This window comes from Bos grunniens, chromosome 20 (genome assembly GCF_055505025.1).
Source record: "Bos grunniens cultivar Pamir isolate PY7600 chromosome 20, Bosgru_T2T1.0, whole genome shotgun sequence".
NCBI classification, from domain to species: Eukaryota; Metazoa; Chordata; class Mammalia; order Artiodactyla; family Bovidae; genus Bos; species Bos grunniens.
This window is the reverse complement of record NC_141184.1, coordinates 71,222,111-71,234,371: the sequence shown is the minus strand read 5'-3', so window position 1 is coordinate 71,234,371 and position 12,261 is coordinate 71,222,111. Positions and strand designations below refer to the sequence as shown.

The 12,261-nt window shown below is 47.9% G+C and overlaps 1 protein-coding gene across 3 annotated transcripts in view; it reads right to left on the bottom strand.

The window, feature by feature from the left end:
* The window catches only part of SLIT3 (slit guidance ligand 3), a 718,940-nt gene that overhangs the window by 231,722 nt on the left and 474,957 nt on the right, over window positions 1–12,261 (bottom strand). For all 3 annotated transcript variants that reach the window (XM_086362269.1, XM_086362271.1, XM_086362270.1), the window contains exon 5: window positions 11,669–11,740. In XM_086362269.1, coding sequence (XP_086218395.1) covers window positions 11,669–11,740 — 72 coding nt within the window. The remainder of the gene's footprint in view (window positions 1–11,668; window positions 11,741–12,261) is intronic.

Below are 12,261 nucleotides of genomic sequence, written 5' to 3'. Positions count from 1 at the left end.
AAATATGAGCTTTGTTTCTGAGTATGTAGGCTCCTCTGTCCATGGAATTCTCCAGGCAAGAACACTGGAGTGGGTTGCCATTCCCTTTTCCAGGAGATCTTCCAGACCCAAGAATCGAACCCGAGTCTCCTGCACTGCAGGCAGATTCTTTCCCATCTGAGCCACCAGGGAAGTCCCATGTAATTATCTAGGAAGGGAAGATTTAGTCTGTTAGATGTGCTGCTGCTGCTGCTGCTAAGTTACTTCAGTCGTGTCCGACTCTGTGCGACCCCATAGACAGCAGCCCACCAGGCTTCCCCGTCCCTGGGATTCTCCAGGCAAGAGTACTGGAGTGGGTTGCCATTTCCTTCTCCAATGCATGAAAGTGAAGAGTGAAAGTGAAGTCGCTCAGTCGTGTTCAACTCTATGCGACCCCATGGACTGCAGCCTTCCAGGCTCCTCTGTCCATGGGATTTTCCAGGCAAGAGTACTGGAGTGGGGTGCCATTGCCTTCTCCAGTTAGATGTGATAATCTCAGCCAAATTAACTCTCAGAGATGGAATAAGGGCAGAAGTATTATTAATCTTCATAGCAATACCATGATGACAGCAATATTATTTCCACTTAACATATGGGGAAACTGAGGCTAAGAAAGAGATAATTTGCTTAAGATCACATAGGTGATAAAAGTTAGAGTTTGTTTGATTCCAGGCAGTCTAATTCAGGAACCTGAACACTTGACCATCTAAACATTCTCAGAGTTGATGTGGTTTATACTGAGACTCAGGCATGGGCAGGTTCTTTGAATCACAGATCTTCTCTGAAGGAGAAGAAACTGTCACCTTCCTGGCTTAGGCTATGAGACTTTTCCTGCTGGTTTGCTCTGTGGCACTTAAACTTGCCAGGTGTCCCTACCTTCTCTCCAAGAAGAAAAAAAGATGATTCATGTTGTTGACTCTGAAAAACTGAATAAACATAAGCTATTGTGAAGGGCTATAAACGGTGAAGGGATTTACCTGTACATTTAAAAGCTCACCCTTCTCTGCTTGGCAGAATAGCAGGAGGAGGGCATTTCCAGGGCAGTGAGACTCTTCCGTGTGTTACTACCATGGTGGACACCAGTCATTATACATTTGCCCAAACCCACTAAGTGAGCCCTAAGGTGAAACACGGCTCTTAGTGAAAATGTTCAGTATTGGTTCAGCAACTGTGACAAACGTACCGCACACTCAGGCAAGGTGTTAACAGCAGAGACTGTGTGAGGGGCAGGCAGGGGGCACATGGGAACTCTACTTCCCACTCGCTGCTTCCATGAACCTAAAACTGCTCTTCAAAGATAAATTAAATTTTTTCTACGAATTAAAAAAAAAAGAATTCATACTTTTAGAAAATCTCAATGGTCTTCTCAGAAATATTTTCCCAGTGGTGAGCATCACAGCTTGCTCCTGCCTGGGGTCGTGGCTGGTGCTGGAGACCACAAATGCCCTTCCGAGGCTCCCCACTGAACTGTGCCTGCTGCTTCCTACAGGCCATCACCTTGTGCTTGTCAAGTCTCAGCGCTTTTCCTAGCTAACCCCTCAAAAACACTTCAGACTTGTCCTAGATTTGCCGCTGACTAGCCTGGTTGCCTTGAGAGAGTTTCTGAATTTCTTTGAGCCTTAACTTCCCCACCTATATCTAGAAGCTAATAAAACTTTCCCTAATGATCTGGCTGGGCTGTTGCATTAATTAAACAAGATAATACCAACGAAGGCTCTGGGCAAACCACAAAGTAGCAGTGTTCACATATTTAAGACACAGAGTTTCCCCACTTTACACCTCACTGGTATTTTCCCCATTTTAGCTTGCGAGCCTGAGGCTCGGAAACATAAGTTACCTGTTCAAAGTCACATAAGTCATAGCAGCAACTCGAGAATTAAACACAAATATCAAGTCTGACCCCATAACTCATACTTTTTTTTTCTGACTTTTTATTTTGTATTGGGATATAGTGGATAACAATGTTGTGATAGCTTCAGGCGAAGGGAATCGGTCATACCAATACATGTATCCATTCTCCCCCAAACTCCCCTCCCACCCAGGCTGCCACATAACACTGATAGAGCTCCCTATGCTACACAACTCACACTGCTAATCACTCCACTACAGTGACTGTGCTACACAACTCACACTGCTAATCACTCCACTACAGTGACTGTGCTACACAACTCACACTGCTAATCACTCCACTACAGTGACTGTGCTACACAACTCACACTGCTAATCACTCCACTACAGTGACTGTGCTACACAACTCACACTGCTAATCACTCCACTACAGTGACTGTGCTACACAACTCACACTGCTAATCACTCCACTACAGTGACTGTGCTACACAACTCACACTGCTAATCACTCCACTACAGTGACCCCAAATGAGCTAAAGAATCAGGACAGCAATACGTGCTAGAGTCTCAAAGTGTGGTCGCCACTGTAATAGTCATCTTCCCTCTTCTTAAGGCCCTTTGGTTTCCCTTTGGATCTACAAGTCTCCAGGCAAAAGCTCGGTCCAACAGTGAATGCCTCATAGGACTGCTCAGCCCTGCTCAGAGGGGCCCAGAATCACTGCAGCTTCTTGCCAGCCTGCAGGAAAAGATGTGTCTAGTTCACATGCTTGTTGTAAACCCCGTTTGCTGTGCATTTAGTGCTCAGAGAAGTTAAATATCTGTGATGCTTTTTTAAAAAAGAATTTGGCCTACAAATAAAAATACCCCAGATGAGAAATTTTAGTGCTGGATCCAGAATAAGAGTCTCTATTATCCTGAAAAAAAAAAGAAGCCTTCTCTGGCTGATTCTTACACCTTTGCTTTTATCCTTCTTTGTTCCAAGATATAGTCATGCTCTTTCGCTCAGGGTTTTAGCAGTCCTCTAAGTGTTGGCATCTCTTTGTTCTGAAAGTCACTCACTTATTCATTGTTTATTGAGCATCTACTATGAACCAGGCATGAAACTAACTCAAATAAAACAGTGGGTAAGACAGATTCTGCTTCAACCTCTACATAGCTTGCAGGCTGTTGGAGCAGAAAGACGACTCAGAAGGCAGTTAGAACTTAGGATGGGGGGTTATGTGAAATATCTAATGCCCAACGGAGGACCTCTAACACAATCTATAAAATGATGTAATCTTGGCCTAGAAGGGATTCTATGTGTTGCCTGTAGAACTTCCAGTTCTAGATACAACTTCTGGGAAGTGGCACTTACCACCACCCTGCTTTTGTATAAAGTGAAACTGAAAGTTGCTCAGTTGTATCCAACTCTTTGCAACCCGATAGACTCTACAGTCCATGGAATTCTCCAGGCCAGAACACTGGAGTGGGTAGCCTTTCCCTTCTCCAGGGGATCTTCCCAACCCAGGGATCGAACCCAGGTCTCCCACATTACAGGCAGATTATTTACCTCTGAGCCACAAGGGAAGCCCAAGAATACTGAAGTGTGTAGCCTATCCCTTCTCCAGCGGATCTTCCTGACCCAGGAATCGAAACGGGGTCTCCAGCACTGCAGGAGGATTCTTTAACAACTGAGCTATCAGGGAAGCCCGCCTTTGGATAACACTGTATCATATCTTAAATAAACTGGTAAATAAGACTCCTTTAGTCTGGAGCAGATATGATACACTTTGGATAACACTGTATCATATCTTCTCCAGACTAAAGGAGTCTAATTTGCCAGTTTATTTTACTATTGGCCTTGTTTCAGAGGATTTACTTTAATAAATCAGCTGGTATTTATTGAGCACTTACATTGTTGGCCCTGGGAGCAGAGGGAGCAGAATGCTCTGGGGGAGAATGTATCATATTGTATACACTCTTTGTACACCTGTTGGTCTCCTTCTGTGATGCTGCTGCTGCTAAGTCGCTTCAGTCATGTCCGACTCTGTGCGACCCCATAGACGGCAGCCCACCAGGCTCCCCCATTCCTGGGATTCTCCAGGCAAGAACACGGGAGTGGGTTGCCATTTCCTTCCCCAATGCATGAAAGTGAAAAGTGAAAGTCAAGTCGCTCAGTCGGGTCTGACTCTTCGCGACCCCATGGACTGCAGCCTACCAGGCTCCTCCACCCATGGGATTTACCAGGCAAGAGTACCAGAGTGGGGTCATCTTTTTCTTTCCAGGACTTGCTTTGGATCTGGTGAGGGTAAGGGCTCCATGGTGGTTTGTGGAAGGAGGAAGGGGAAAATGGAAGAGCTGTAAGAAAGAAGGAAGGAGGGGAGGAAGGAGTAAGGGAGGGGAGTGGAGGGGAGGGAGGAGGAAAGAGAGGGAGGAGGCAGGCGGGCTGCTGGGATTCTTTTCCTCAGACAGCTTATTTGGGTAGCACTTAGCATCCTGGGGTGCAGTCCAGCTTCCTCCAGCAGCACCTCTGAACCTGACACACACAGCCAGGAATGCAAAGGAGAGGCTAGGAACCTGCTGCATCTGGGGAAGGTGACGCTTCAGCATCTGCTTGCCCCCTGTGAGCAGATTTTCCCAATTCTCCCTTCCAAGAGGCAACAGGCTTCCATCAGGAGAGGCAGGCACCAGTCCTGTCCTCTGTCTCCACCCACTAAGCCCTGGTGACAGGCGCTTGGTTCACTGTCCAGTCTGCCCGTGGGCCTGCCAGCTTTCTCCCACTGCTCTCTGCAGGTTGCTCCTGCCTCTTTAGGTCCACTTTGCCTGCTTGAATTCAGGACCATAAGCTTTCAACAAGTCTTCTCACCGGCCAGCCCGACTTCAGTCTCTGCTTCTCACCCTCCCCACCGACACCAGAGCGGTCTTTTTGAAATGAAAATCTGCTTATGCTGCTCATCTACTAGAACCTTTTCAGTGGCTCCCCCTTGCTGTTGCTGTACTGATCAGGCATTCAAGGTCCTCCCTGACCCCCACTCCTCCATATTCTGCTCCCCTCCCTGCTATCCTCATCTCTCTTCACTGTTCCTCTTGCTCACTGTGCATCAGCCATGAATCTCTGACAAAACTCAGCTCTTTCACACACTTCTGTCCCTTTGCACAGGTGGGTAATTTTTCATATGCTGTTCCTTCGGCCTAGAATGCCCTTCCACTGGGTAAACTCCTACTCATCCTTCAAGACCCAACTCATGTCACTTCCTGAGTGAAGCCAGAATCAGGTTTGCTTCCCACATCTTTGTTCTTACCTCCAACAGGGTCCTGGCCCCTGTCCTGAACCCACTGATTTACTAGTTTGCCTCCTCATCACACTGTGAGTTCTCTTTCTATAATATTATTTTCATATTAAGTATTTCAACAATTGTGCATGATTTCTTATATGTAGTAGGCAAAGTGCAAACACTTGAAAAATGAAAGAACAAACACATCCATTTGATATATTTTTAGTCAGTCTCTTTCTCTGCTGTGAGCGGTTTAGGCACTGGGGATTCCACCGTGATGGAGACGGGCAGGGCTCCCACGGGGACATGTTCACTGGGCAGGGCTCCCGCGGGCACATGTTCACTGTGTCTGACATCAGAGACAGGGTGACAAGTAGAGGAGGAGGGTCATTTCAGAGGGCAATGCATGCTCTTAATAAATATAACTGGGTAGTAGGCTAGAGAGCAAGGGCAGTGGGGGCTGGAGAGCTGCTCCAGATGGGTAAAATAAGGCCACTCTAGGAGGTGTGATGTCTGAGCTTAGACTTAAACCATCTGAAGGAGCCGACTGTGTGGAGTTCTGAGGGTTTAGCCTACCACAAAAAGGGAGCAGCAAGTGCAAAGGTCCAGTGCAGAAAGAAGCTCAGGCTGTGTGTGAGAAGCACCAGATGAGCGAGAGAGGACCCAGACAACGCAGTCTTACAGGGCACGGCCAACAGCATGAACTCTGTACCAGGTGCAGCGATGAGTGAACTGAGCTGAGATGAGCAGACAGAGATGCCACCAACCGATGGACGGCCCCTGCCCCTCCCTCACACAAGATTACTGCCTGCTCATGGGGCCGAGACAGCCCTCATTAATCTCAGGAAGCGGGAGGGCAGACTCGGGCAGTGCAGCAACTCAGACTAACTAGGGAACACAAAGGCCGCCTGCCCAGCTTTGTTTTGAAAGCGTCAATTCCAAATTCTGCTAGCTGGCAGAGACAGGGGTTATTGATTTTCCCTTCTGGAATGCATGTCCTACAGAGTCCTCGCAAATAGAAACTGAAAAACAGAGGAAAACATAACTGCTGAGAAAGATAGAGCAAGGGGACATTTTTAAAAAACAATCTATGCTGGTTTTGTCTTTTTCTTATTACGCTTTGCTGGATTGTGGCTTGTCATCTCTCTTTTTGTTCCAATTCATTTTCTCCCTTATTTCTATGTCTTACGATTCTCTCTCTCTCTCTTCTCTCTTTCCCCCCTCTTTTCCCTCTCTGGGTCTTCACTGATCCCTACCATGGTATTTGCATATTGAAGGCAGAGAACATTGGCATGTCAAATATTGGTCTCTCTACAGGTCGGTATGCCTGAATGCCTCTTTTGCCAGAGCAATCTATCCATCTTATTGTCTCTATTTATTTATTTATTGTGTGTTAAAGATGAAGATTCTACTTTTAAAATTTTATTATTATTTTCTAAAACTTTTTATTGGAGTTTTTGAAGCGACTGAGCACACAGGCACAGTTGTTTTATAATGGTATTGTGTTAGTTTCTACTGTACAGCAAGGCGAATCAGCTATACATATACAAATATCCCCTCTTATTTCAATTTCCTCCACATTTAAGTCATCAGAGCACCGAGTAGCGTCCCTCATGCTATACAGCAGGTTCTCATTAGTTATCTTGGTATCAGAGTGAAAGTGTCAGTTGCTCTGTCACGTCTGACTGTTTGCAACTCCATGGACTGGAGCCTGCCAGACTCCTCTGTCCATGGAATTCTCCAGGCCAGAATACTGGAGTGGGTAGCTGTTCCCTTCTCCAGGGGATCTTTCCATCCCAGGGATTGAACCCAGGTCTCTCCCATTGCAGGCAGATTCTTTACTGTCTAAGCCATCAGGGAAGCCCCTGATGATCTTATTTACAAGGCAGAAATAGAGACACAGACACAGAGAACAAGCTATGGATACCAAGGGGGAAGGGGAGGATGGGAGGAACTGGGAAGTTGGGACTGACATATATACACTGTTGATACTACGTATAAAATAGACAACTAATGAGAACATCGTCTCTCTTTAAATAGAGAACCTCTCCTCTCCCAGGCAGGCGCTGTAGCAGGATCAGCCCATAAAACCAGCTTTGAGTAATTGCATAGAGGGATATCCCCAGCTAATCGCATTCTTTCTTTTCTCCAGAGAAGCAGGAAGCAAATCCGGGCTTCCTTCTGCTGCCCGGGTCGGGGCAGGGCACTAAATCCCCCCAGCACCAGCATGACACCAGTGGCTCCTCATCCCCACCAGGTTCAAACATCCCCACGGTCCTTTCAGCTCTGATGAATCAGGCCTCTGCTTGCCAGCAGCCCCGTGGGTTACTTTCCTTCCTCTTTCTGCTGGTGGGGCTGAGTGGGGAGCAAGCTGGCTAGACAGAAATGTCCATGGACTGAGTCCAGAAGATGGGTGGGTAAGTACTAAGTGCAGAGGCCTAGGCCCAACGGGGTCTGCTGACTGTTACTAAATTAAATGCAACACATTAACTGAAACTCAGTTTTGTCATCTGGAAAATGCGGGTAACACAGTCTCTTCCTTCTTGAAGGGAAATGTCAGGACAAGCGAAGAAAATCCACATCAAGACTACAAAATCATAAACCACAAATAGCCAATCCCTGATTTTCTCCTCTTAATAGTATCATGAATCGACAGCCTGATACTACAATAATTTATCATCTCCTATTTTGCTTAAGTAATAGTAGAAGACTGTTACGCTCCCTGGCAGGTGGTTCTCAGATCGATGGCAGGGATATACGTTCCCGAGGTTTAAAATTTGCTCTTTGTCATTCACAAGAGAGACAATCTACAACTGGGTGATTGAGGTGTGGCTGAGTAGGGTGTTCCCTTAACAGGTTTTATACAAACAAGTTTTACAAACTGTCTCCTATTTCACATGTAGTGATGCATATTTAAATGTACAACTACAGCCATCAACCTTTATTCAGATGCTTCCTTCTTGACCTTGCTCCACAGCTTGGGTCCTATATCTTCAATTGCGTGCCTGCATGCGTGAGTGTTCAGTCATGTCCAGCTCTTTGTGACCCCATGGACTGTAGCCTGCCAGGCTTCTCTGTCCATGGGATTTCCCAGCAAGAATACTGGAGTGGGTTGCTATTTCTCCAGGGGATCCTCCAGACTCAGATGGAAGCCGTGTCTCCTGCACCGGCAGGCAGGTTCTTTATCACCGTGCCACCTGGGAAGCCCCTTGCCTCTAATTACCTACACTTCATTTTCTCTTAAGGCTAGAAGATGATTGAGTTTTACACCCTCTGAGTTAAACCAGAGATGCAGCTGTGACCACAGACCAAAGTCAGAGAACCAGCAGGAACAGGGTGGGAGGGCAAGTTCACCAATTTCCTAATGCACAAAAGATGCTCTGCCCACACCGTGGAAGACTTGACACTACTTTACACTGAACTCAGCATCTTCCAGCCTCGATCTTCCTCCTGATCTTTCGATCTCTGTGGAATAGGAGCTCCAAGAAGGCAGAGCCCACAGGTACATATCTTACTTCCTGCGTTTTCCCCTAGAACTGGCATTTAGTAGGAGCTCAGAAAACATCTGAGGCTGCATGTATGGATGACTATCAGAACTTGCCATCACTCTCTGTGTCATCTAAATATGGAATGCATCCTTTCCCTCTTCTTTTCCTCAGTCTAATAACTCACCAATTGTCAGCCCTGCTGCCTTGGTTCTCCCTGGCATCTTACTGTGGGACTCCTCCTTTCAGTCCTGCCTGAGAGCCTCATCTCCACGTCCCCTCTCCTCCTTCCACTTCTCCTGTCCGAGGTTCCTCTTCCAGAGTGAATGTTTCCATCATGACCTCTTTCAGGTCGGAAGCTCTCCATCTTCTCAGTACCTAGCTAAAGTGCATGCTCCTTGCAGGCAAGGCTCGCCACCACCTGGCCCCACCTCTCTTTCTGACCTGCTCACCTATTATTCTGGCGCATAATCTCCCTACTCTGCACACAATATTTGCCCGTTCACTCTGTGCATTCCAATCAGGATTCCAGGCTCAGCGCAAGTCTTTACAATTATAACCACACTACAGCGCTCATTCTGACCTGATCACCTGTGACTCTGGCTCATGATCCCCCCACTCTCACGAGACGGCTCAGCTTGTGTCCCTTGACACCCAACTTGTATAGGCTTGCCTCCCCACTCTGCACACACCATTTGTCTGTGCGCTCTGTGAATTCCATCGTCACTCTGTCTGGGCTCAGTGAAAAGCTTCACAAAGACAACAGAAGACAGCGGTAACATTAACTACAACTTTCTAAGCACCTTCCAAATGCCAAGCAAAGTACTGTATTATATTCAAACACGTTATTCCATTTACCTTCACAAAAGCCCTGGAGGTGAAGTACAATTCTCATCCTCCTCTCACAGCGTAGAAATCAAGGCTCAGAGCGTCAAACACTGTACCCTGGGGTCACAGAGTCAGTACGGGAAACAGCTGGGTATCAGGCACATGTCTAGCAGATAACCAGAGTCATGGTTCTATCTTTTAGGTGACACTGCCTAAAGCTAGTGTTCTTCTTCGAGCTCTGACAGTCCTTCATAACGCATGGCCACTGGTCAGCGGATTTTCCTGTGGGCTGTTAAAACTCTTGACGTTCTCTCAGATGCACGCTTCTTGTCCCCAGTTACATCATAAGTCACCTGAGACCATGACTCATACTTCTGGGCCTTAGAGGTCCTAGTCCCCCAAAGCATGCTGACTGATCAGAAGCATTAAGTAATCAACCTCTTGCGCTTTGTTGGTTAATTAATCCTTTAAGCAGTGAGTTTATTTGCCTCCCCTGTTCCCCTAGACCCTTGCTGTTCAGGATGCACATCCGGGTGGAAAAGGAGGCCCTGTCCATAGTGCTTGAGTTTGCAGACTCTTAACACCTTCTGCTCCTGAGGCCTGTGTGAAATCAGAGACAGTACAGGGAACAGCAACAATAAACCCTCAAACCCCAGCAACTACTGAGGATGACTCTAAGAATGAATCACTTTGCTGAGAGTCAAAAATGTGGTTAGTAATTACACAGTCCTGCTTATCCATCACCATGATTTACTTTTATTAACTGGCTCATTTAAAAGCACAGCCATGACACAGGATAGATATATCCCTTTCTGTATGTAAGATGTTGATTGGGGGCTCAACAATCAGGAAGGTGGTTGACTCTGAGTTAGTCACTGTTCTCTGGTCCTCAGTTTTCTCACTGACCTGGGAAATTTAGGGATCTGATCCCTTCCTGCTTTTCTGGGACGCTGTTCAACACCACCTCTTTTGTGCTCCGTCTTGAGTCACAGTCTCCACAGTCTTTGTCTGCTCTTCCCAGCCCTTCTCTGCTGCTGGGCAGATGAAGCAGTGGGCAGCCTCCTACCTGGAGCCCCTTGCACAGTCCTCTCTGGCCCTTGCCCCCTTCACTCCAGATGCCTGTGCCCTCTGGTGTGCTTTGCATATTAAACACCTAAAGCTTTCTGCTCAGTTCTCAGCAAAGGGGAGGCAGATAGCCTATATTGGGAAGCCATCATCAGCTTTCTGGCACACCGAAGTCCCTGCAGTCCTTATAGGGAAACGTCAGAGCTACAGTAGTTTTTTTTTTTTTTTTTTAAATCTCCTTCAAGACTTTTCAAGTTGGAGACAAGCCTGTGCAGGAGGCCAGTGGGCAGAAACGCCCCCTCTGTGCCCCTCTCCAAACTCAGGTTCTGAGCACATGGGCTCAGGAGGGCAGGCAGAAAACTCCAAAGGCACACTCCTGGTGAAGGAAGGGCCCAGGGGCCATGATTAGCGGCAAACAGTGGGGGCCAGGCAAGAAGCTACAAAAATCATTTGGCAAGTTCAAAAGCAGGGTGATGGAACAGTTCTGCACCAGTTGCAGTAACAGGCAAGGGAATCCTAAAATGACATAGACCTGCCCGTGCGCACATGTGTGCACACAGACACACGGGAGTGCAGAAAGGGTACACAGACCGGTCCACTACTTTTGAAACTTCCTATGAATCAATACTTATTTCAAGATAAAAAATGAGGAAAAGCCCCAAGCGCCTAGTGCAGTAGGTCTGGCTATGTCGCCCCAGGATCCTGGCACACAAGGCCTGATGCTCCCTCATAAGATCCTGTTTAACAACAGTGAGATCTTCACCATCACGATCTTCAGCATCATCAAGGCTCCCACTTGCTGAACACGTTGAGGCACTCAGCATGAAAAGCATTTTCTCATTTGCACCAACACCCCACCAGGCCATCACCCCCGTTTTACAGAAGGTAATGAGCTTGGGAGAAGCTGCGTTGAGCCTCAGGCCACAGGGCTGCTGTGGAACAGGAGTGGGACTGGGGTCTGGGACTCTATATTGATGCTTGGGGACGAATGATCAAAGAAGAGCTGCCTCGGCATTCTGGAAACCACTTAAGCACACCCCTCAATCTGTCCCAAAGGCAGCTGGCCGGAGGCAGCTCCAGGCGCGGGATGCTGCCTGCCTGTCCCGTGGTGCTCACCCCGCCTTTGCCCAGAAAGCCCGTCTGCAGCAAAGCAACAGAAACATCACTTACAGGTTCTTCACGTCGGCGATGCCGCGGAACGCCTTCCTCGGGATTCCCAGGATCTGGTTTTCGCTCAGATCTCTAAACAAGAAGAGAAGAGGCACAGGCGTTAAGGACCCAGCCAGGCTTTATCTGCATCTCATTATGATAACAAAACCCCTCTGGTGGCTGCGTCTGCGGTCAGGAGTGTTTGGGGAACTGTTTAGTTTCAGGCCCCAGGCTGGGAGCAGCCCTCACATTGTTCTTCTGGTGATGGCCTTGCTGAAATGGTTCGCAGGCGGCCGGCTGCCTCCAGGGCGGGCTCTGTGGGTGGTCTCGCACCTCCAGGCCACGAGCCAAGCGTGGGTTATTTGTTGCACACTGCACCCAATTCTGTTTTGCCACCTCCCTGAGATGACCCCTTCCTCCCCTCCCCCATGGCGCACCTCCCCCAGGGCAGGGTCAACCCCTCTCCCTCTCCCGTCTTCTCAGGGACTCTGCCTTTGTCATCTGAGATGGGAATGCAGCCTGGCCATCCAGATTTTCTGACGTGGGGGGAGATGCCATCTCTGCTTTTCTGGGGCTCCGGAGAGACTCGGGGTGGGGGGGCCTCCTGGATTGTC